General features: G+C 37.4%; 1 protein-coding gene across 1 annotated transcript in view; it reads left to right on the forward strand.

Moving 5' to 3' along the window:
* The window catches only part of LOC101741207 (suppressor of lurcher protein 1), a 338,026-nt gene that overhangs the window by 278,595 nt on the left and 32,939 nt on the right, over nucleotides 1-26,492 (forward strand). The window contains exons 6-10 of the mRNA XM_038011405.2: nucleotides 205-361; nucleotides 1,302-1,361; nucleotides 4,188-4,276; nucleotides 8,416-8,538; nucleotides 10,092-10,163. Coding sequence (XP_037867333.1) covers nucleotides 205-361; nucleotides 1,302-1,361; nucleotides 4,188-4,276; nucleotides 8,416-8,538; nucleotides 10,092-10,163 — 501 coding nt within the window. The remainder of the gene's footprint in view (nucleotides 1-204; nucleotides 362-1,301; nucleotides 1,362-4,187; nucleotides 4,277-8,415; nucleotides 8,539-10,091; nucleotides 10,164-26,492) is intronic.

Consider the following 26,492-nt stretch of genomic DNA (forward strand, 5'->3'; position numbering starts at 1 on the left):
GATTATTGAAAACATGAATAAAACAACATTTTCTGAAAATAAATCGTAGCTAGATCGATTTATCGCCCCCGAAATCCCCTGTATACTAAATTTTAAAATCGTTGGAGCCGTTTCCGAGATTCTGATTATATATATGTATATTAATATACAAGAATTGCTTGTTTAAAGGTATAAGATCTATAAGTCTACTATTGTTGTTGCCAGGACTCTTCGATACGGATGGCGTCCGGATCCCGGGCACGGAATGCGACTACCAGTTCAGCCGTTCCGGGAGCCGTCCGCAGCACGGCCGGCTGTACAGCCCTCGCTACCCGTCCATCTATCCCAACAACGTGCGATGTACTTATCACTTTCACGCAAGGTACTGTACTGACATTTCTATTGCCTTATACACATCCCTAATTTTCCAAGAATGGACAATGTTGTTTGTAATAACGTACAAAAAATAATAATTATATTTTTTTATCATTTATTGACTACGATCTCAGAGCGTTCGTTTGCCCAATACACTAACTCCTATGCAAACAACCGTGAATGAAGTGTACTACAATAACTTCGCACGTTACCGAATGACCGTGGGTTGTTGCGAAACCTCTAGTTTTATTTTCTTTATACCTCGAACAGAACTAAAAATTAATATTTTTATAATAAGGAACTTCATCCCTATCCGGTGTCCCACAACACCACACATCTTTTATATTTATTGCTTAGATGGGTGGACAAACTCACAGCCCACCTGGTGTTAAGTGGTTACTGGAGCCCATAGACATCTACAACGTAAATGCGCCACCCACCTTGAGATACAAGTTCTAAGGTCTCAGTATAGTTACACACAGTAGTTCTTGTACACATCCTTAATATCTAGAGCCGTGGTGCTTATTACAGAGACTATTGAATTCCCCACATTAGATTTTTATCCAGGGCTACAACATTCTAGTACAAATGAAGTTGTAAAATGTGTCCGTAGGCTTTCTTCATACACTGAACGATGATAGCCTATTTATATCAGATGATCCGTAAGATCGTCTGCTACCGATGGCCTAAAAATCCTATCAGATAGCTAGCAGCAAACAAATATGCATAACATATAATAAAACTGTCATCGCATTTTAAAATTGTCGGAGAGTCAAAATCCTTTGACTACTATTTATTGATTTTAGTTCGACAAACATATATTAAATTGACTTAAAATTACAACCTATGATTCAATAATACTATAGATTGGAAAAAAAACCATTTTAGAATCGTGAACATCTGTATATGAACAATTTAACATTTACTGGTTTTTTTAACCCTTTCAGGCCAAAGGAGCGCGTGAAAGTTGTCTTCGAAGAAATTTCACTTCAAAAAGGTGACCTCAGGTTAGTAAATGATATATGAATGACTTAAAAAAATAATGAATAAGAAAGGGGATCGAAACACGAGAAAGTTTCCAAAAAAAACAATGAAATATAATATAATTTCTATACAAAACGAGCATTAAGTAAATGTATAATATTATGGAGTACTAGCTGTACCCGTCCGCTTTGCAAAGCATTTAAAATTGACATTATTATTTCTCACCCCTCTAAAGATTCTCATCATTAAAGCCCCCGCAGCTGGTGTAGGGAGTCCAACACTCATATAAATATTAGCCTATCCATTAAGTACATGTATTTTCTACATGGATGCCAAGTTTCAAGTCAATCGGATGCATGGTTCAGTAGTTATAACGGAACATCCGTAAAAACCACTGTAGATTTATATATTAATATAGATAAAGAATTAAGGTCTTGAAATTTCTTGTCTTCGTGAATCTGAATTTCTTTCACTATTGACTAAATAAAAGAGAGTATTATGTAATGAAAATCATGATGGCCACGGCTAGTGTTTTATGCAATATGCTAGTGCAATATTATAATATTGCAGGTTACATTTTAAGTATTTGTTAGATTTTTGCTGCCTTTAATCTAAATGTTCTAATGAAGGAACGATACAGCTATTTCTCAATTTTCTATGCCTACGAACAACTAGGTATTAAATCAAACATTTTTCAAATCCCAAAGCACTCAATACGACAGTCAACTTAAAAGTCATATCATACAGAATACGATTAACTAGAATACGGCAAAATCCACACACGGAAAGCTTGCGCTGCGGAGTTGGAATAATTAAATTATGAATATAACAGGTCACTAGCGTAGCCGGTAATGAGGGCCGACTATAAACTACGTCTACTTGTTTAATTAACCGGATTATACGTGAATAGCAACATTCTGAATATAAATCGTGCCGTAGACAATTCAATAGTGAATCTTGGTCGGTTGCAAATGAGAAACTTGTAATGAAATGTTTGAAATATTAAACTAAGTGAGCTGTAAGCCTGAAGTTTTCAATGTATTTAAATTTTGGTAATGTTAAAATCCTATGTAATTCGAGATTCTGGTAATTTTGAATATTTAATAATAATTGTGTCTATTATATTCTGATACCACTGATTCTGAATTATAAATGCCATTTGGCATATTCACATTGTCTGCCCTCCCCTTGAATCCCAGATATTTCGCGGTAGAAGTGAGTTAAAAAGTTTCGATTCTGCTCTGAGGAGTCGTTTGAGAGGATCCCGTCATCTCATTCTGAGTTAAGCCAAACTACTTAGAACCACTGCGTTCATCCACAGAGCGTTTCCAAAGATCTTTTCTGCCACGTATCATCCGGCTTTGGAATGGATTTCCCTACTCGGTGTACCCTGAGCGCTATGAAGTGTATTTCTTTCCACGGCGTTTATGAGACGTACACAATGGTAGCAGCTTTGCTGTGCCTCTGGCATTGTCGTAGTTGATAGTTGTTAGTTGAGTCGTATGACTGGCTGCCTTTCTCTTCTTTCTCTTTGAGCGGTATCTTCATTGCTGAAGATCGTGTCTAGCTTGAAACGCCGATCGCCTATTGTCTGCCTACAAGGGCAACAAAATAAACTGGATAAATAAACAAACACAAAAAAACAAAGAAATTTGAAATCATGTAAATATCAATTTAGATTCATCTTTTTTTTCTAATAGTAAATAAAAATAAATGAAGTGACGATTTTCTAAAGAATTTGAAACGATAACTCGTTACCAAAACAGCTTCCAAACTATAGAACCATCAAGGTATAATCTCCGAAGTTACCATTCCACTTATTGGCCGATTAATTTTCCCTTGTTAACTGTTCCGCGTAATTTACTTACAGTTTCCTCTGGGCTCCTGAATAACACGATTAGTGGAAGTAATTTCGTTTACATCGATGCGATGGTCTATTTCTGGAATACGCAAATCCGACCTTGTTATTTTGCGGTCGAACTACTTTAATTACGTCTGTTGATGCAGCCAACCGGAGAGGCCAATCCTAAAGCGGTCTGGATACGCAGTTTTAAGATTTATATTTTTTAAGCTATTGCATAGCTTTTATCGCGTGCTTTGAGCGCGGCGACCGAATCAAGAAATCCGTAACGAAAATAAAACCTAACAACCTACTCCGCCTAACATGTAGCTCGCGTTCAACACATTCATACGTTGCGCTTGTGTAGTGTTTGTGAATAAGCGCGCGGAGTGACGTCGCACTGCATGCGCATCATGAAAAGTCTGCCCATCTCTCTCTCGCGCGGTCTAGCTTATGAGTGTGAAAGGGACAGTTAATGTTTTGCTTTTGTTAATGCTTATAAATATAGCGTGGTCTTATTTTTTATTGTTCCAATATTAAATTATTATTGTCTAATTACAATTACATAAGTTGATAAAAAATGCTATGCAATAGCTTTACCGCGGCAGTCCCCGAGTACCACACGTGTTTTTTTTTATAAAGACACACAAATTGTTTGCTCTAGTAATGTTTGTACAGAATTATCTATATAAGAATATCAGTCCACTGCTGCTAATAAAATGCCTTGTGGATGTTACTTGATATGAATTCAAACTGGATTGAAATCCAAATGGAACTTGAATGGAATGGAGTTGTTGTAAAATATATAATTTTTTATTTTGTTAATCGAATTAGTTTTGTGATGCTGACGAGGAAAGTTCACGGCAAACAAGCGGGGGGATATCTGAAGTCCATAGACATCACAACAATATCTATTTATATGTTGTTTTTTTTGAATCATTTACTTGAATTAAATTACGATGAAGCTTGTTGTGTTTTTAATAAACCATTTTTTGGGAATTATTTTCAGTTGCCTCCGAAGAGCGGATATCATCAAGGTGTTTGATGGCCGGGACTCGAACGCGCCTGCGATCGCAATGCTATGCAATGAACTGACTGGTTAGTTTGATAAACGATTTTTGGACTAAAAACATATGCTACAAGGGTTACTTTTGATTGTACATGTTACAAGCTGTTGAAGCAAAATGAGCCTGGATTTTACAATAAAATAAGTGTATATGGTTTGGTTTGTATATGGTATGGTTTTCATTTGCGTAATTACTGGTGGTAGGACCCCTTGTGAGTCCGCACGGGTAGGTACCACCGCCCCGCCTATTTCTGCCGTGAAGCAGTAATGCGTTTCGGTTTGAAGTGTGGGGCAGCCGTTGTGACTATACTGCGACCTTAGAACTATATCCCAAGGTGTGTGGCGCATTTACGTTGTAGATGTCTATGGGCTCCAGTAACCACTTAACATCAGGTAGGCTGTGAGCTCGTCCACAAAACAAAGCAATAAAAATAAAAAAAATAAAAAAAGGTTATTTATCTGAGGATATGAGTATGCGTCCCCATTCTCTTCCATCTACTGTTACATTGACACGTGATACATAAACACAACATGAACACTTTATATTTTCACAAGTCGTGACCGCCATCGCTGTAATACCTTAAAAACAACAGAATTAGTCTAACTGGGAAATATTTTAATATCACCCTTTTGCATTGAACATAGACTTCCCTAATAAAATATAAAACTATATAAGTGGGAACAAATCACGCACATTCATCTGGCCCCAAATTATGGGCCCTTATATATGGCCCCTGTGCTATAGGTACCAGAGACTGACATACATATTTAAATACGTTTAAATATATACATAATTATATAGATAATAAACACCCAGATAGATACTTATATACGTTTAAATATATACATATATAGATAGTAAGCACTTAGACAAAGAGCTAATAAATCTGTTCATCACCCGAACCTTTGCCCGATTTGGGAACCCACGACCCTCGATGCAACAGTCAGTTACGCTAACTACTGCATCACCGAGAAAATCAAATGTACCAATCGTCTTAAACTTCCTTGGCTCATCATCATCATTCTCCTGTTCTTCTTCTAGTCACCTGGGGTCGGCGCAACATGTTTTCTCCTTCCATACTCAGAGGATAGGATAGAGATCTACCATTTCTTCGCTCACTCCCCTCTTACACATATCGTCTTTCACGCAATCTATCTATTTCTTCTTAGGTCTACCTCTTCCTCTATATCCTTCCACATTCATAGTTAACACTCTCTTACTAACCACATTTTCATTTCGTCTCGTCACATGCCCATACTATCTCAAAGCCGCACTTCTCAGCTTCTCTGTCACAGGCGCTACTTTCAGACTTCCTCTAACATATACATTCTAAGCTTCCTTGGCTATACACACTTATTGAACGGCTTCTACTTACGATTTTCACATTTCCATGACTTACCGATACCGACGTCATTATCGCGGGTATAATGAAGACTGGGTAGGATGTTATGAGCACACAGATATGTCCTCCATGTTTCTAATCCCTTTTCGAGTGTTCCACTAGAACTCGATGAGTCGACTCCGACAATGTCCACTTAGGTTTCGTCAGTTTCCTCAAACACTTTCAGACGCATCTCCTTAAGCGCGTGATTAGAATAGGCCAATTTTAAGTTAGCTCATCCGTGCACTTTTTTATTGCTTTGTAAGGAAAATAAGGACGTGGCCTAATTTATAATGAGTCTTTCTTTGACGTCAGAAACGCTGGCTGTTTGTTGTTTTGACGACTCTTCTCAAATCTTGTTTAAAGAAGCTTATGAGCAAGCGTGTATTGTCTGCCGCACGTGATCTGGAATCCAGATCTTTCCTGCCCTAACAGACGTCAGTCGGCTAAAATGGTTGAAGCCACCCCCCTAACAATCTGCATTCTCTCTCAAGCACCCGATTCCCGGCCGTGCCATATAGGTAGGCGTTAATAACCAAGCCACTGTCTATACAGCTTGCAAGTCCTTCGGGACGTCTAGCCGGTCATCGTTCATCTCGAACCCGTCGCTTGCGACGAAGGGCTGGGCGAGTAAATTAACCCACAAACACAGCCCACTGAGTTTCTCGCCGGATCTTCTCAGTGGGTCGCGTTTCCGATCCGGTGGTAGATTCTACGAAGCACAGCTCTTGCTAGGGCTAGTGTTAGCAACAACGTAAGGTTTGAGCGCCGCGAGCTCACCTACTAGTTCGGTGAATCTAGAATAGCCCCTCCAGGTTACTAGAGTAGGCAGAAAAAAATGTACGTCTAAAAATGTTACACAAAGAGCTTTTAGAAGTGTAAATATATGTCACCGTTATCAACAATAAGTAAACAACATCGTTATTCATTTCTGTTGATTGGTACGTGATCTTTGAACCCACCTATATCACGAGATAAGATAATATTTATTATTGTCGTGTCAATTAATTAGCTTACTTCAATGAATAACAAAGTTGCGTAGATGCAGAGCAGATCCTTTGTGTTGGAGCGTCATAAATATTATTTTCGTTTTGAATAATATTTCATAGAACAAAGCCACAACGCTCGAACAGAATATAATATTCTAATTCAATATTTGTAACATTTGATTACTTTATTCACTAAATTTGGAATAGATAAGAGAATGATGCAAGAAGCATTACATAATGAACAGTTCAAAATATTTGTTATATTGTTAAATTTTTAGATTTTTCTTGTTTGATCATTCAAACCTCATGGTTTACGAAGATTTATGTTGTAGGCAGTTTGGTTTGAGAATTGTCTATTAAAATGTGGATAGTCATTTAAAAAAAACTTGTGAATATTGATGGTGGGATAACCGTTGCACAATATAGATGAGGCTTTGACTCCATGTATCGGTGACGGCTTTGACAACTATTGGCATAAATTAACATAAGTATACACAATACCGCCTTAAACTATCAGCCCACGTCCTTACGGATCCATCAGATCCAATGAACTTTGCATTAGGCGCCTTCAGCTCTAACACTAGGAGCAGACTTAGACCTCGGTAACCGCACTCGTTAAACTCGGCAAAGAGTTCGCCGTTCAACCTAACCTAAGCAGTTGCCCTCTGAGTTTCACGCCAGATCTGGTCAGCGGGTGACGATTGCGATCCGGTAGTAGATTCATTCGCGAAGCAGCTGCCCTTGAGTTTTTAGGTCTCCTTTGGAGGCACTCGGGCAGTTGTTAGCAAATTCCACCCCTCCTGGATGAGTCTTTTCTCGCCCACCTATCCTGGTCAAACAGGAGAGGCCTTTGGGCCACCAGTAATAACCCGAAACATAAAAAAACTATCAGCTTCTCTACAAGACGATAAAAACTATTAAATACTAACTCAATGATGCAATAGTTAGTGCCCCTGACTGTTGCACCTAGGGTCGTGGGTTCGATTCCCACATCGGGCAAACATTTTGTGTTGAACATGTATGTTTGCTCTGTGTCTGGGTGTTTCTTAACTATATATGTATACATTTAAACGTATGTAAAGAAAAACTTTTTTTATGTAAAACCTTCCAATTATAGTCGAATTTCGACTTCTGTGGAACCACTAGTTATTATTATTACTATAATACCTATCTGATGAAAAAATCGAAGGGCTTATTATAAAACTGGACATCGTCGCTGTCAAACCAAAATCTGCTATGTGCAAAAACTCTATTTTTAATTAACAAGTAAAAACATTTTCGTATAAAATTTTATATGAAAGTGAATTTTTAAGAACTATGTCAAATGAAAGCTATAGACACATAACATTTTTTTTTTGGAACGAAGTTCCTTATGGGACGATGCGGAGGGGTACCCTAACCGGGAAAAAACGTCCGTAACGTAAGATTTTTATTAGTAATGTACACAGTGTACGACTTAACTTTGTAATAACGTACAAAAAATAACACATTTTTTTATCATTCATTGACCACGATCTCAGAGCGTTCGTTTGCGCAATACACTAACTCTTATGCAAACAACCGTGAATGAAGTGTACCACAATAAGTTCGCACGCTACCGAATGACCGTGGGTTGTTGCGAAACCTCCAATTTTATTTTCTTTATACCTCGAATAGAACTTAAAATTAATATTTTTATAATAAGGAACTTCGTTATTCGGCTGATAGGGCTGTGAGCATCAAAAAGTAAAAATCTTAAAAAGTGCACATAGCAGATTTTGGTTTGAAAACGACGATAATATGTTTCTTTAATTGACGTAGGTTACGAGGTGCTGTCAACGGGACCCGCACTACTGCTGCAGTTCACGGCGAATTCGGCAACACCAGGCCAGGGTTTCGCGGCCACCTTCCACTTTCAACCGCCCCCTGATTCGACGGCTGCTGGTTTGCATTTCAACAAAATCACTACATAGTATAAAACAAAGTCGCTTTCTCTGTCCCTATATCCCTATGTACCTATGCTTAAATCTTTAAAACTACGCAACGGATTTTGATGCAGTTTTTTTAATAGATAGAGTGATTGAAGAGGAAGGTTTATATGTATAATAACATCCATTAAATAGTGGAAAAATCAATAATAAATTACAGTTTCCGAAGCGAAGCGACACAATAAAATACGATAAGAACTCAAAACAAATCAAATCAAACTTTATTAGCTAAAACATGGTTTACAAAGTTGTTGATAGTTATTTTATAGAACGGCGTGTTTCTACCAGGTCGGCGTGCAAATATTATTCAAAATTATTTACATTAAATTCAGTCAGTAAATATATTAATTAATTAAAATATCAAACAATAAAATAAATTAATTGAATCTGTGGTTTGCCGGAACTCATAGACATCTACAACATAAATGCCGCCACCCACCTCGAGACATGAATTCTAAGGTCTCGCTTTTAACAGTACCGCGGCTGCCCCGCCTTTCAAACCTAAAACGCATTACTGCTTCACGGCAGAAATAAGCAGGGCGGTGGTACCTACCCGTGCGGACTCACAAGACTTCCTACCACCAGTAAATAACCTCGAATCCCCCACTAGAATCAACGTTTTTCTGATTTTTAAATAATCATCAAATAATTGAAACGCATTTTTCCTTCGATAAATTGAGAATTTTTCCTAAAAATTTCCTCTAATACAATTTCGTTCCGATTCGTTGTTGACTTCTTTGTAATAAATGCGACAGAGCGAACAGTTTAAATTTGCGTTAGCCGCCAACTATGTATGAATCGGAAGTTTGGCTTCGATCCAAAACCTACGTTAACTAGTTTAGAAAACCCTTGAAAATATTACGCTAGTACTTACCATTGGACAGAAAGTACCTATAAGCTTTTAGAATGAAAATTAGTTGGCTTACAAACTACGAACGTATTGTTTTATGATGCTCTTACACGCTATTTGAAGCACTACGGATTTTTCATAATTACACATTGTGTTGTTTTAAACAAGCTGTTACTTTGAGTGCAATCATTTCAAAAAGAAAACCTTCTTAACAATTTCAAAATAATTTTCAAATTATCTAAGCTTAGGAATATTTTTGATCTTTAGACATAATAATTTAATGATTGATAATAATATGAATTTGAAACTAGAGGCTAGTGAACTGTTTGTCCAACTAGAATTATTAGTTATCTGTCCACATATATTGTTTCTTTTTCACCTCCTGTGTCGTGTTTAATTTGTCCTGTGGGTCGTGCTCTTAGTGTTATTCACTTTTACCATAATTCCAAAACAGTTTATTCAGAGAATTTAATGTTTTATTAGTGCCATCTAGTGTAGGCTATTTAAACTATTTGTACGCACAGTTGAACCCAACGTAAATTGACTCGACTGCAATTTCGGTTGTGAGACAGCGCCATCTGTTGGAGTTCTTTATAACTATACTAGTAATGTTTTCTTTTAATCATAGATGGCAGTTTAATAAATTTCTTTTTTTTCAGATTCAGATCGTCTCCTGAAACTCAGCTTCGGTAAAGCCTTTGAATCCCTCGGGCCTGAAGTAAGCGCAACAAGTGAGTAGCGATATAATATATTTTTATTTACAGAAAGTTTGACGGCATCATTATTCATTAATGACGACACAGAGAATTGTTAAGAATCCTCATTTAAATATTATTTAAGCTTGAGTTTCGAATGTTCCTTTTTTCCTACATTCTAATGAGTTGTGGTATCGAGTTGACGAAGATTTCTTTTCGAATGTTTGAAAAAGGTCTGTTATGTCCTAGCACCGTGTACTGTAATCCGCTGACATCATAGATTCTGTTATTAATTTAAATTAAAATAGAAGCGTGAATTAATTGATAAAAAAACTAGTCTTTTATAACGAACTGAAGTTGAAATCTGAAATACTTTTGTAGTTGTCCTACCCTTTAAAACTGAACCCATTGCCGTTTCTTATAGTGGTTTCTACCGCTGCATTTTACCATATACCATTAAAAGCAATAAGTATGTACGCATTTTTTTTATTTGCGGATTTGATTTTTACTACACGATGTTATTCCTTCATCATGGAAGTCGTTCGTTTGATCACGAAGCGAAGTACGTATTTGCCTGGAAAAAATCACAATCGCATAAGGCGTCTCATCGTTTTGGCTACGACTCCTAGTGATTTAGTTTACTATGAACTGTAAACTTCATTTAGTACCCGCTGTATATACTAAAATCATAAGAAATTCACTCAAATTTCACATTTTTCTGGCGCTCGAAACGCCGCCTTAAATTTAAAACCCAACTGGCTGTCGAGCTTTGCATTTCTAGCCGAGTAGCTAGCGCAAGAGAATAAAACATACCGCCTTAAATAAATAAAAGAGATTCTTTCAGCCATTTTATTCAAGCACAGCGACCTCGATGGAGACTGTAAAACTAACACCGAGGATTTTTAGACCTAGGCAAAGCAAGACGCCGCATGAATCATTCATGTAAAACACCTTTAGGTTACAGCTAAACTCGCAAATTGGTCATATAAAATACATTCGGATAGTTTTTAAAGAACTTCTTGAACTATACGAAATTGAACCATAAAAATTGATATTGCTAATATATTTGGATTTGTTAGATTGAGCACGAAGAAAATAATGTAAATACAGTGTTAGAATACGGTGTTAATTTATATTTGTCTAGCACATATTTTGTTAAATTGAATCTATCATAGGTTCTGGTTTGTTTAAAGACCAGTAATTTTATGAATTTTATTTATTTTATCCAGATTATGTGGGTCAGGGCGAAAGGTAATGTTTTTTCACGTCACTTATGCGTTACGTAGAATTGTCACCGTTCTCGTCGAACCCGTCGCTTGCGATGAAGGGCTCGACGAGTAAATTAACCCTTCTCGCCGGATCTTCTCAGTGGGTCGCGTTTCCGACCCGATGGTAGATTCTGCGAAGCACGACTCTTGCTAGGGTTCGTGCTAGCAACGTCGTCAGGTTTGAGCCCCGTGAGCTCACCTACTAGTTAAGGTTCCGCTGAAATAGCCTCTCAAGGCTATCAGCTTAGGTAGTAAAAAAAAGAAAGCGTAGAAAATTACTTCTACTATGAAAGTAGATTACTGGTGGCAGGACGTTTGTGGGGGACCCTGTCTATTTCTGCTGTGAATACTATACAATAATACGTTTCGGAGGGTGGGGCAGCCGTTCTAACCTAAAAAGTGAGGCATTAGAAATCATGTCTTAAGGTGGCGCCATTTACATTGTAGATGTCTACGCGCTCGGATATAACTACCCATCTAACCAATTTTTTTTTATGATATCGTAAATAAAATAAAAAAATGCGGTGTATATTAAATTTGTATAATTATGGACTTATTATGGACCGTCATTACTGTCGCAATTAATAATGGGTTCCGATTTGAGGGTACCTAATCAAAACCACCGCTAAGACAAAATACTTAATTGAGACTCCGTTCTCATGTTTGTAACTTGACTCATAAATGTACTGACTTGTACTAAAATCAGATCCGTGTTAATTTATGTTCGAAAAAAACTTCTTTAAATATTAGGGAACATTGAAATAAATCTTCTTTGCGAGAAAAATAATTAAGATTTCACAAACAACATTCATTTTCATTTCATTACGGCAGCCCCGCGAACTATTTTGTTAACCTCGAAAAATCTAAGGCTGATTTAATTAAAATTTAACTTGTCCTAATTATAAGGCAGTTTATTCATATAGCGTTGTTTTTTTTGTCAGTCTTAATTTTTTTTTATTGCTTAAATGGGTGGGCGAGCTCACAGCCCCCCTAATTTTAAGTGGTTACTGGAGCCCATAGACATCTACAACGTAAATGCCGCCGCCCACCTTCAGATATAAGTTCTAAGATCTCAGTACAGTTATAACGACTGCCCCGCCCTTCAAACCGAAACGCATTACTGCTTCACGGCAGAAATAGGCGAGGCGGTGATACCTACCCGTGCGGACTCACAAGAGGTCCTACCACCAGTAATTACGCAAATTATAATTTTGCGGGTTTGATTTTTGTATTATTCGTAACTGACGAATTAAAAATTTTGATCGTACAATTACAACGAATATTTTAAAATATATAATATATAAATAGCACTATGGTTTTTAAGCATAGAGATTTCCTAAACCTAAATATTTCGTGATAGCTTAAGTAACGTCGTCAGAAGTCTTAGGTTATTTAATAAACAATACCTATTAAATAATCTAGTTCTGCTTACTCACTACCTCAGTTGTTTTGTAAGCTTAAAAAAATGAGAGCGCTATTTTAAAACGTATAACTATTTACTAAAAATAAAAGTTAACAATAATACGTTCATTAGTACTGATTTATTTTTGTAATATTATTATTAAGTTGTTAAATTACTTTTGTCAGTTACCGAGAGTTGAACTTACTTCCCGTATAGTATGATCGTGTATTGATTTCGATAACGGGCTTTACATAATATGCAATGTAAATAATTACGACTTGATCTCGAGTTTATTATTGTCATTGTCATTGTCATTTTTGTCGTTTCGAATACTTGACAGTTTTCGTGGTCACGGTCAACGTTCTATGCCCTGTATTTCACAGCTATGTACAATCTCTGAGCTACAGCTAATAGGATAGACTCGATAGACTGTAGTCAGACCCCTGGTAAAGCAAGCGTACTGTTTCGGTCCAAGTCTGTGTTGACATTATGTTAGCTCCAAACTAGCCGCAAAAAGATAAAGCACTATACACATTTGTATGTATTGTTTCATATTTTAATATAAAAATACTTTTTCCTATTTTAATATATCCGGCTCATAAGGTTTAGATCACTATTGCGTTAACTTCTAATTGGTATCAAAAATATTCTTGCGTATCAAAGAAAGTAATTGAATCGATGTGATGAAGGATTTCGTGAAGGGAATTTAGACATATTTAACAAAATGAATTATAATGTAATTAAGTAATTTTTTTTTTTTTATGAATTAGGTAAATATTCTTAAGCAGATTACATATTACGATAATTAAAAATAATACTCGGAAAAACCAGGAGGAAGGAGGTGGAGGTATATAGAGAAAGAGGCAGACCTAAGAAGAAATCGATGGATTGCGTGAAGGACGGTATATGTAAAAGGGGTGTGAGCGAAGAAATGGTATATGATAGAGGAGTATGGAAGGAGAAAGCATGTTGCGCCGAGCCCAGGTGACTGGGATAAGGGCAGGAGAATGGGATAATGATGTCTCGGAAAAACCAAATCTTGCTCTTATATATTCTATAGACTGGGGCATACAACTGGCTTGTCACTAACGACTTACCTCCAGACGTCAGTCCACCGTAAGGCGATCTACGAAGGAAAAAGCCATTTGAATTAGTAAAATATTCAATATCAATACCCGGTAGCTTTGTTTTTGTTTTATCCAAAGTAACAAACGCTTTTGCCGGTTTCTTTCCAAATGAATTTGGTAATGAATGACGAAAAACTTAGTCCATTTCAATCACTCTTCCGTAAATAATAACACTGGGATGCTGATAGTTAAGCAAAAGCAGTTCAGTACTTAGTTCCATTTCAGCTGGGAAAATAGTCTGTAAACCAAAATGCAGGGCCGACTTTATGAAACCGTCCGATTATTTCCGTTGGCGTTAGTTAGCGAGGCTTGGAAAATTTTGTTTGGCTCCGAAGTTTTCCCACTCGTAGTTGCCCAAAGTAATTACCTAAATACAATACTGGGATATTGTATGGAACCAGGGTACGAGGCGGCAAATTATTTTGAGTTAAATTTCTCTAAGCATTCACATTAAGACGAATGCGATGTTTATACTAAGCATTGTAAGGTAACAGCAAATGAAAAGATTGTGTCAAACTGAATAATTTAAATAATGTGTCTGATTGAATTTCATCAAGAAATTTGACAACTTAATTATGATTTGTTTGAATAAGAGAGGGATAGTTCAGAATATGCAACAGTTCAAAATTCAAACGTATAAAAGATTTTGAATTTAGCTTAAAATATAGTATCTAGTGTTTATTACTTGTATATAAATTTGACTCCGATTGAGCTCCCATCACACCTCATGATTGGCGAAGTTGACAGACCTCCCAACGCGAATGAGGCCGCTCAACTTGAGATTTGAAGGTGGAAGTCTCATCTGTATTTAATTATTGCTTTTCTACACAACACGCTAGGACGTATTGTGTTTAAAAGCCACCAATAAAGTAAAGAACGATTCAGAAACCCATTCTCCTCAAATGTAATTCCAACAACAAAGCCCTGGTTTTCGTTTCGTTAAAGGCAAAATACAGTCCGGAGCAACGAAAGCAGCGGGCTCCGGTACCGCAATAAATCGTACATAAAACAAACACTAAGTTTTGATACGTTGAACGTAAACATTGTACACATTGTTGGCTCGCTTGCTCCACGGTCCAACGTTTGAGTTGCTATGCTTATTTACCTCAAATTTCATTAAATAGGTAATGAGGTAAGGCGCTCTTGTAATCGCAAAACAAACTGAAGTACTACGATGACTGGACCGGTTTGTAAATACGGGTAACAATGAGATTAGTTCCGTTACTGAATGCCGCTGGAAGTTTTCTCGGGACATAACATTAAAATTTCAATCGCGTCGAGATGTTCGCAGTTTTGTATTTGCAAATCAAAGTACATGATCATTTCGCGGTCGTAATAATATGAATGCCACTACATAATATGAGACATAAGACCCATAGCAGGTAAAACGCCATACGGTCCACTGTATTCTGTAACTTTCAGGCTAAGCCCATATCAGGGAATCAGTGATATTTATCTGCTTTTTTGATGACATGATTTTCATTCCAAAATTTATAAAATGCGATAATTTGCACAGAAAAAGATATTTTAAAAGTATATAATCTTAATAAAAACTACAACTATCTATTAGATTTGAGAACCAAGGCGTTCGACTAAGGGGTCACGCGGCTCATTTCCATACGCGTTTTGTTTGATAGCTGTAATCTGTAGTTGTAGCAAGCGTTTATGTTGGAGCCCAGGCTCACGGGTGACCCTCATGGCCCAAACGGTTCAGTAAGACTCACCGGTGAGCAAAGTAGCCTGAATGAAAATACTCGATTTTTCATGTGGCGCTCAACGTGTTAATACTAAATTATGATTGCTTCGTGATAGAGACAACCAGGGTTGAGATGCACACCCTTGCGGGTATTTTGTATCACGAGTAAGATCTCTGATGAATTTCTTAGATTTTTTTAAACAAACTGTGAAGGTTAGTTGTAATTCGATTATTTAAAAAATGTATCTAAAAATGGGCTAGGTTAGATTAGATTCGGTTTTGTAGTTTAAGCATAAAATACTTTCTGCTACAACATTGTTCTCAATGTTTCGTAGATGTATAATATCTATATATTAATACGTGAAGCAAAAACTTTGTATCCCTTTTTACGAAAATTGCGCGGACGGAGGAGTATGAAATTTTCCACACTTATAGAGAATATAGAGAAGAAGTGCACAATGCTAATATTTTTTTAAAATAATGCATAAAAGATAAACTAAATCAATAACGAAAACATTACACACACTACCTTGTATTTGACACACACACGCAGGCATACTATCTGTTTATAAATTGTCAATCTTTTGTTCTTGACGTCTGTGGTCAAATTGAGAATAGATTAAATATTGTTGGTCTTTATTAATATTTTTCTATAGTGTAGTCTTGGCGTTGAAAATACAATCATAATAGTGCACAAACTTACAATTCCAATTAATTATAGTCGAATTTCGACTACTGCGGGACCTCTAATATTTTATAAATTCGCCTTGGGGCTTCAAACAATCAACTAATTTATGTGACGACTACAACAATATACTATATTAAAAACAGATGATAATTTACAGTTCGTAAACTTCTCAAAACTTGAGTAAGAAATGTGTTAGTAATTTATATAATTGTTTGTAACGGATTAGTCAAAGTTATGTTACGTAGAATAAGTGGGCGGGCTGTTTGTTTATTATTTTCTTCTTTATCTCCACCTTATCCCACTAGGTGGGGTCGACACTGCTAATTTTTCTCTTCCATTCTCTTCTATCGACCGTCATCTCAACACTAACTCCTCTCTCTCATATCGTCATTCACACACTCCTTCCCTGTCTTCTTCCTCTTCTCCCTCTACCTTGCACTACCATTTCCATACATCTCCTAGTCACATGCATCTTCTCTCTACACATCATGTCCATGCCACGCTAACCGTCCGCTCTGTTTATGAGCTTTGTTTATTCTATTGGGCGGTTAAAAGTTTATTGTTACGTGAAGATATTACCTAAAACCAAAACTAACAGACAATCGCCTGTTAATTCATATGATGTCTATATAAATATTTTGCTATTTGTTATAAATATATATTAAATTCTTATGTTGTCTTATACTACACGTGCAATCTATTGTATTCCCCGGGATCAAATAAACTTGTATTTATATCGATGACCGATGTGGATTTCATGTTTTTGTCCGTAAATTCGCACTAGTGCTATTTGAAAAATTATCGGAAATAAATTACACATAAAAATATAACTCGGAGAACGTCTCGGGTCCTTATAAGTGATATCTACACTATAAAATTACTCAAAGAACAAAAATAAATTATATTTCATAAATTCTAAAACATTTTTTTCGGTTTTTTTTTATACAAAGACGGAAGATCTAGTGATAAGATCGCCTGTTGTACAATTATACCTGTCTGTTGACTGTTTTTCAATGTTAATTATGTTCTGATGTTCTCTTTATAAAAGCTATTCTGGCGATAGGCCGTATTGTAAGTTTATCGCATCGCAATTTCGTTTGATTATATCGCATATCAACCACGCGTTCTGGTTTAAAAAGCAAGGTAACTGTTATATGTATATAATATGACTTGACCTTTGTCTCAAGCTAGGTGGTGGAATTCACGTTGTGACGTTTAAGGGTTCTTGTAACCACACAATATCAGGAGCTATTCATTTTTATTACACAAACAGAGAAACATCTAGTATTTTTTTCTGCTTTCGGCAGTAACAGACATAAAGTAAAACAACTTTTACGGGCTTAATTTCACATTTTTCATTGTCATTATATTTTTTCCGACCTTTCGAATACTTTTTTTTTCCTACCTATGCTGATAGCCTTGAGAGACTATTTCAGCTTCACCCTATTATAACATGTAGGTTAGCTCACGGGGTTCAAACCGGAAGTGCTGCTAACGCTGGCCCTAGCAAGAGCAGTGCCTCGCAGAATCTACCACCGGATCGGAAACGCGACCCACTGAGAAGATCCGGCAAGAAACTCAGTGGGCTGTGTCTATGGGTTAATTCACTCGTCGAGCCCTTCGTCGCAAACCACGGGTTCGACGAGGACGGCGACCGGTGCTTGTGGTACCTAAAAGCATCGTTAATGGATCGGAAGAATCCGTAATGACGTGAATTTCGAATACGTTTGAGCTACGATAAATAAAAAGTATTCGAAGCGTTGGAAACAGTGTGACGAGAATAATAAAACAGTTTTGATTATGAGAAAATTATGTCACGAAAAATTTTTATGTTTGATTTTAATTTCAATGAATTTAATGTACCTTCAGATTATATGATACTAGCGACCCGCCCTCGCTTCGCTTCGGAAACTGTAATTTATTATTGATTTCTCCACTATTTAATGGATGTTTTTCTTCTTCTTCTTCTCAGTCGGACACTCTTGCCAGAGTGGTCGTGGTTGCGCTGATGCTGTATGTGCAGTAGGACCTATTAGGTCGCCCATGTTCCCGATGACCGCCCTCCAGGCAATGCGCTTCCAGGTCTGGCTATCCTAATGGCACCCTAATGGATGTTATTATACATATAAACCTTCCTCTTCAATAACTCTATCTATTAAAAAAAACCGCATCAAAATCCGTTGCGCAGTTTTAAAGATTTAAGCATACATAGGGATATAGGTACAGAGAAAGCGACTTTGTTCTATACTATGTAGTGATGTATCTTTTGAACGCCGGTAATTTTGAACGACAGTGCGAACAAGCATTTAATCTTTTAGGTATGTGGGTCAAACTGCCGCAGACGAAGGTTCATAATTGATAGGCTTGATTCCCATTGCGATGTTCGACGTTTGTGCTGAACAAATACCTAAATTAAACACTGGAATAAGTCTGAAGTTATAACAACTTCCAGAGTTTCCCGAGCGCTTTAACATGTCCTTCTTCTAACGAGGCTTGTGGAGAGTATTAAGCGGTAGGCAGCGGCTTGGCTCTGCCCCTGGCATTGCTGAAGTCCATGGGCGACGGTAACCACTCACCATCAGGTGGGCCGCATGCTCGTCTGCCTTCAAGGGCAAAAAAAATAAACAACTTTTTTATTTATTACGTAAGCGGGTGATTCAGCTCTCAGCCACTGTGGTATTAAGTGGTTACCGGAGCCAGGAGAACATGACAATGGGACTACCTTCGCCCGCCCACCTTGAAATGTAATCACATTTCACGTTATATGATGTTATTTATACCTTCATCGGAGAAAAAATCTGTACAATATTCTAGAAGGTGATAATTATGAAATATTAAACGTTATGTAGGCTGCGCAAGATCGGTTATTATGGGAACCTTGAGGGAGTCCTATGTCTAGCAGTCGAGGAAAAATGCTATAAAATATTCTAGAAGTAGTTGTGAAATCTTAAACATTACGTAGGCTGCGCAAGACCGATTATTACGGGAACCTTGGGGGAGTCCTATGTCTAGCATTCGAGGAAAAATGCTGTAAAATATTCTAGACGTAATGGTGAAATCTTAAGTGTTACGTAGGCTGCGCAATACCGCTTCTTGTGGCGAACCTTGGAGGCCTAGGTCTAGCAGTTTTTTTTTTCTCCTACCTATGCTGATAGCCTTGAGAGGCTATTTCAGATTCACCCCAACATGTAGGTGAGCTCACGGGGATCAAACCGGTTGTGTTGCTAACACTGGCTCTAGCAAGAGCAGTGCTTCGCAAAATCTACCACCGAGTCGGAAACGCGACTCACTGAGAAGATCCGGCGAGAAACTCAGTGGGCGACTAACATAGCTAGTACGTGGGCATAAAAAATAATTACGTGTACTCGTAATTGTGCCTGTCAGTAAGTACTGAGAAAATTGTTTTAAGCTTTCGCGGTTATCTATATTACAAACATTATTATTTATATGTTAACGCGTAGATAACAGCGCCGGCAAAAGCACTGAAATAACGGGAACATTTAAGACGTAAAAAAGCCCGTTTAGTAGCAGTGTTTATAAGTGAAACTAGTGGACCCGGCGAACTTTGTTCCGCCACACGGTTTGTTTCAAACACATCAACCGGTCAACTTCAAAATTCTACAATAATTAACCATAGAATATATTACGCTTAGCTGTGAGTTGCGTTTTGTTATACCACATTTTATGTCACGTCCCATGGGAATGTGATAAAAAGTATCCTATGTCCTTCTCCTGGTTCTAAGCTACCTCCTCACCAATTTTCAGCCAAATCAGTTCAGCCGTTCTTGAGTTATAAATAGTTATAGTTTATAAATAGTAACTAACACGACACACAACGACTTTCTTTTATATATATAGACTAGCTGACACGGCAAACGTTGTTTTGCCATAAATAAGATTCTAGGGAATTTGTAGTATAGAAAAAAAAGTAACTTATTGTAAGTGTGTAAGGATAAGTGGTAAATGAGTGAAAGAGGCATGTAGCGCTGTGAACGAAGTATAAAAATAACAAAACCTCAGTCAATCACATAATACCTCATTATAACAAAAAAAAAGTCCAAATAAAAAAAATATGTTAGGGGTGGACAACCCTAATCACTTAGGGGTATGAAAAATAGATAGTAGCCGATTTTCAGGCTTACTGAATATGCATAAAAAATTTCATGAGAATCGGTTAAGCGGTTTCGGAGGAGTATGGGAACGAACATTGTGACACGATAATTTTATATATTAGATAATACTGAAACTATTGTTAGTATTGTCGTTTATTACAAGCAGGTAACGGACTTGTTTATAATTCCTCTAGGGGCAAGCTTGTGGGTCTGCGCGTGACAGAGTCACGGTATATAACCGCACTCCAACAACTTACTTTATGGATAACTTGACGCTTGCCTTTACCTTTGTCAAAATATATTCGGTATCTCGGCTAAAAAACGTCTGAAGTAAACTGGAATATTTTGATAATTATCATTTGATCTGATTTTGAGTTTTTATTTATTTATTTGTAACAGCCTGGCCACGGGACATTCGCCGATGCGAATATTCGCGCGGTGCGAACGGCGAAGCGTCTAGCGACTAAAACAAGCGCATAGAAATGTACCTAACAAGCCACGCGCACCGGCGACCGGCGAAGCGACCGGCGAAATGTACCGAGCGAATCGCGCGATGCGGCGGGCGAGCAAAACAAATGCATGAATACGGACGGCGCGAGCCACGGAGTCGAGCGGTAGTCGCGGCGAATAGTGCAGTGATTAAATGAGTTTAGTTGTTTTCGCCGCGAAAAATTAACGCCGAAATTTTTATATTTTTTATTTATTTTTTATTTTATATTTTTAAAGTCGTCGTGGCCTAACGGACGTCCGGTGCAATCGTGTTGAGCGATGCACCGGTGTTCCAATATCAGGCGGGTACCAATTTTTGTAATGAAATACGTACTCAACAACACTCAACGTTCACGATTGATTTCCACGGTGAAGGAATAACATCGTGTGATAAAAATGAAATCTTCAAAATAATAATTTGCGTAATTACTGGTGGTAGGACCTCTTGTGAGTCTACACGGGTGGGTACTACCACCCTGCCTATTTCTGCCGTGAAGTAGTAATGCGTTTCGGTTTGAAGGGTGAGGCAGCCATTATAACTATACTTGAGACCTTAGAACTTATATCTCAAGGTGGGTGGCGCATTTACGTTGTGGATGTCTATGGGCTCCAGTAACCACTTAACACAAGGTAGGCTGTGAGCTCGTCCACCCATCTAAGTCATAAAAAAATAAAATAGCTGAAATACTAGCTAGACCAGCTATTTGGAAGTCTAGCCACCCAAAGTATTTCTCGTACTTCTTGTGGAATTCTCCATCTATAGGTATACTCCGATTCTTATTCAAATCATGTACTTCACAATCTTTTCCAAATAATAGGTCCTGAACCAAAAAACTATTAATTTGTAAGCAATATCGAGATAATTTCGATATAGACATTTCGCTGTCGGACTTCCTTACTAGTCGCGGCGGCGAACGTGAGTACCCGTGGCCTGCAAACGGTGCTGCGCGAATGGTCGCCTCGCCCACCGCTTCGCTGTTCGCACCGCCGATCCCCGTGGCCAGGCCGTAAAGTAGCGCAACAGAAATACTTTTGAATGAATACTTTTTGAAGTCGTAGTGGCCTAACGTCGCGTTTACACTATGAAATTAGTTGCATGACATTAATTTCACCAAAAAATCGCGCAGGGCACGAAACTAATTTCCATGCATGAAATTAATGCATGCATTACGAAAGTATTAAATTACACGTGAAACTGTTAGTAAAACTAATGTCACGAAATTAATTTCACGCCACTAATTTCGTAATGTAAATTCGGCTTAAAGGATAACAGCCTGGCCACGGGACATTCGCCGATGCGAATATTCGCGCGGTGCGAACGGCGAAGCGTCTAGCGACTAAAACAAGCGCATAGAAATGTACCTAACAAGCCACGCGCACCGGCGACCGGCGAAGCGACCGGCGAAATGTACCGAGCGAATCGCGCGATGCGGCGGGCGAGCAAAACAAATGCATGAATACGGACGGCGCGAGCCACGGAGTCGAGCGGTAGTCGCGGCGAATAGTGCAGTGATTAAATGAGTTTAGTTGTTTTCGCCGCGAAAAATTAACGCCGAAATTTTTATATTTTTTATTTATTTTTTATTTTATATTTTTAAAGTCGTCGTGGCCTAACGGACGTCCGGTGCAATCGTGTTGAGCGATGCACCGGTGTTCGAATATCAGGCGGGTACCAATTTTTGTAATGAAATACGTACTCAACAACACTCAACGTTCACGATTGATTTCCACGGTGAAGGAATAACATCGTGTGATAAAAATGAAATCTTCAAAATAATAATTTGCGTAATTACTGGTGGTAGGACCTCTTGTGAGTCTACACGGGTGGGTACTACCACCCTGCCTATTTCTGCCGTGAAGTAGTAATGCGTTTCGGTTTGAAGGGTGAGGCAGCCATTATAACTATACTTGAGACCTTAGAACTTATATCTCAAGGTGGGTGGCGCATTTACGTTGTGGATGTCTATGGGCTCCAGTAACCACTTAACACAAGGTGAGCTGTGAGCTCGTCCACCCATCTAAGCAATAAAAAAATAAAATAGCTGAAATACTAGCTAGACCAGCTATTTGGAAGTCTAGCCACCCAAAGTATTTCTCGTACTTCTTGTGGAATTCTCCATCTATAGGTATACTCCGATTCTTATTCAAATCATGTACTTCACAATCTTTTCCAAATAATAGGTCCTGAACCAAAAAACTATTAATTTGTAAGCAATATCGAGATAATTTCGATATAGACATTTCGCTGTCGGACTTCCTTACTAGTCGCGGCGGCGAACGTGAGTACCCGTGGCCTGCAAACGGTGCTGCGCGAATGGTCGCCTCGCCCACCGCTTCGCTGTTCGCACCGCCGATCCCCGTGGCCAGGCCGTAAGACGTCCGATGCATTCGTGTTGAGCGATGCACCGGTGTTCGAATCTCAGGCGGGTACCTATTTTTCTAATGAAATACGTACTCAAAAAAATGTTCACGATTGACTTCCACGGTGAAGGAATAATATCGTGTAATAAAAATCAAACCCGCAAAATTATAATTTGCGTAATTACTGGTTGTAGGACCTCTTGTAAGTCCGCACGGGTAGGTACCACCACGCTGCCTATTTCTGCCGTGAAGCAGTAATGCGTTTCGATTTGAAGAGCGGGGCAGCCGTTGTAATTATACTTGAGACCTTAGAACTTATATCTCAAAGTGGGTGGCGCATTTACGTTGTAGATGTCTATGGGTTCCAGTAACCACTTAAGACCAGGTGGGCTGTGAGCTCGTCCACCCATCTAAGCAATAAAAAAATATGTAAACATAAATAAGTAGGTATATAAGTCCCTGGTTCCCATATTACAGGTAATTCTAGTTTGGGATCAGGTGACCATCATGAACGCGGTTATTATTCAATGAAACGAAAAATCCGATTGCCTTAAAAATACATACTATCTGAAAAGCGAAAAGTCAGTCAAAATATTGCCTGTGAGCTCGTCCACTCATCTACGCAATAAAAAATAAAAAGCATATAAGGATTTATTGTATAATGGTACAACATGTAATATGATACCAGATATTGAAATTCGGCTGAGAAATAAACGTAAGTGGTTGCTCTATTGCTTTACTGCAAGCCAAATGTTGCTAAGAATATCTAGTGACGTCATTATAACTGTACTATCAATATGTTTTATATATGAATCAATTTTAAAATAACGAATAATCTGCTATAGTTTTTTTTTGATACTCAACAATAACATTCCGTGTTTAATTGTATTATTCCAACAGTGTCCAAACAATTTCCTAAGTTTAAAGATGTCTGTGTTGTCGTGAAAAAGTCACAACTTAGAAACTTAGGCTATGACTTATTCAGTGTAAGGTCGAGTTTAGTTTGCCGTGTTCATTAAAGTTTTAGCACAAGACTGACCTCTTACGCCTCAGAGTAAAAGTAATGGTGTTGTCAAACGAAATTTACATTAAGCTTCAACTGTTAATTTACTCTTCTTAATACATATGCGCAAAATATAAACATGATTCCATTAACAAAATTTCACGCTCACAACGCTTGAAAAGTAAACGTGACTAAGCGACAATGTGTGAACTTTACAATAGACTAATTTAAAGTTGAAATACCTGAAAAAAATTCTATTTTAACGAATCTAGCTGTAGGATTGAAATGATTTTAATAGACCTAGAAATATATATTTTTTTTGCGCATCGAATATGGTTATTGCCTATCATTTATGTACAAAGCAGTTATTGTCGCTTAATCACGTTTGCCTTTCAAGCATCGATATGAAAAAAGTTAATATCGATTTTATTACTGTACCGAGAAAGGTATGCTCAGCACTATTTTCATTACAATTTTAAAGTATTTTCTCTTAACGAATTCGTTCAAAGCGAGAAACTAACGAAATTCCTGCATCGACCTTGTTTTCGAAATAAATGAAAATATAAAGTCGACGTAGCTAAGCTTGTACTGCGCAGCGGTGTAGCTCTCCCGTTCCAGTTAGAGGCACGGTACCCAGTTTCAGTCGGTTCTCGTGTCTCGAGTACTCTCGACCTTTCTAGGAGCAGTAATCGACACCGTTTCCTCACATTCCGAGCGCCAAATTCAAAATTCTAATCCGTATTTTCTGTTTCGAAAAAGAAAAAGAAAAAAACAATGTTCTTGTCTTTGTTTTTTGAAACGCATTCAAACTATTTTTAAATATTCCAAATTCAAAATGTTTTTATTTGTTGAAAAAAAGAAATTGGTTCTTGTCGAATTTTAAGTTTTCTAAAAAAAATAATACCTATATAACAATGATTTGCAACAGCTATCAAGGGCTAATTTTAAGTTTTGTTTCGATATCCTTGAGCTGTCAATTTAATGAAACCATAGCGAAGACTGCCAGTAGATATCAAGGTAAGTTCTCAATTACTAATTAAATTAAAACCTTACTTGTAAAATGCAGTTTCATCATAGCCCCAATTAATACGATAAAATGTTTGTAAAAACAGACTTTTGGGTTTTAATAGCCTTATACCTCGGCAGATGTAGTTTTTGTTGGCTTTTGGTAATTAATATCTCGAATATCTATACTAATATATAAATCTACAGTGGTTTTTACGGATGTTCCGTTATAACTACTGAAACATGCATCCGATTGACTTGAAACTTGGTATCCATGTAGAAAATATATGTACTTAATGGATAGGCTAATATTTATATGAGTGTTGGACTCCCAATGTAATAATGTTAATTTTAAATGCGCAGCGAAGCGGACGAGTAAGGCTAGAATTCTATATAACTAACAAGAAAAATTTTTTTACACATTAAACTCTTTTATAATGTGTATTTAGTGTTTAATGTAATAATCAAACAATAATCTGTTAAGGTTTTGATTTATCGTACAATACTCGTCCCACAGCGCAGTAATTCAAATTTATTATTTAAGATTATAAATATAAAACTGAATTTTCTTCGGTGGCAATACATTAACAATGCGCAACGGTTTTGATACTTTAGAAGCAATTAATTAAAGCGTCCCCATAATTATTCTAATGATGAATGCCTAATAAATATAAAGTGAAATCGTGAACAAAGACTTAAATTAATGATGTGATGACAACAACAGAGTATCCCATTATTATTTCAGGTACCATAATGGGGTTGATTTTCGTGATACCTTAGTTACGTTCGGCACAAAAATTACTGTTTCATTTTGATATGCATTGAATGGAATTTAGAAACGGAGAACAATATCCATTCACGGAATTGAATTATTTGTCAAGAGGTTTTTTAGGGCCACGATTGCTTCTTAACTTCGGACTCCTGGCTGAGCCCGTGCTCACCTAACTGTCCTGGTGAAACTGGAAGGCCTCCGGGCCACCAGTAATCTTTCAGTCATTAAAAAAAACTTCAAACGGTTAAGAGTGGCCTCTACTCTAATTTAATAACGAATGTTTGTACTATATTCTGCATTATGAAATGTGATTTTCTTTTCTTTCATGACTCTCTCCGTAGACGCGAGAATAAAAACGCGAAACAAAATTTAAATGAAATCAAGAGTATGAGATACGTATGCATGTTAAACTTCCACACGGAATGTTTGTATAGTTATTAAT

This window comes from Bombyx mori, chromosome 6 (genome assembly GCF_030269925.1).
Source record: "Bombyx mori chromosome 6, ASM3026992v2".
NCBI lineage: Eukaryota > Metazoa > Arthropoda > Insecta > Lepidoptera > Bombycidae > Bombyx > Bombyx mori.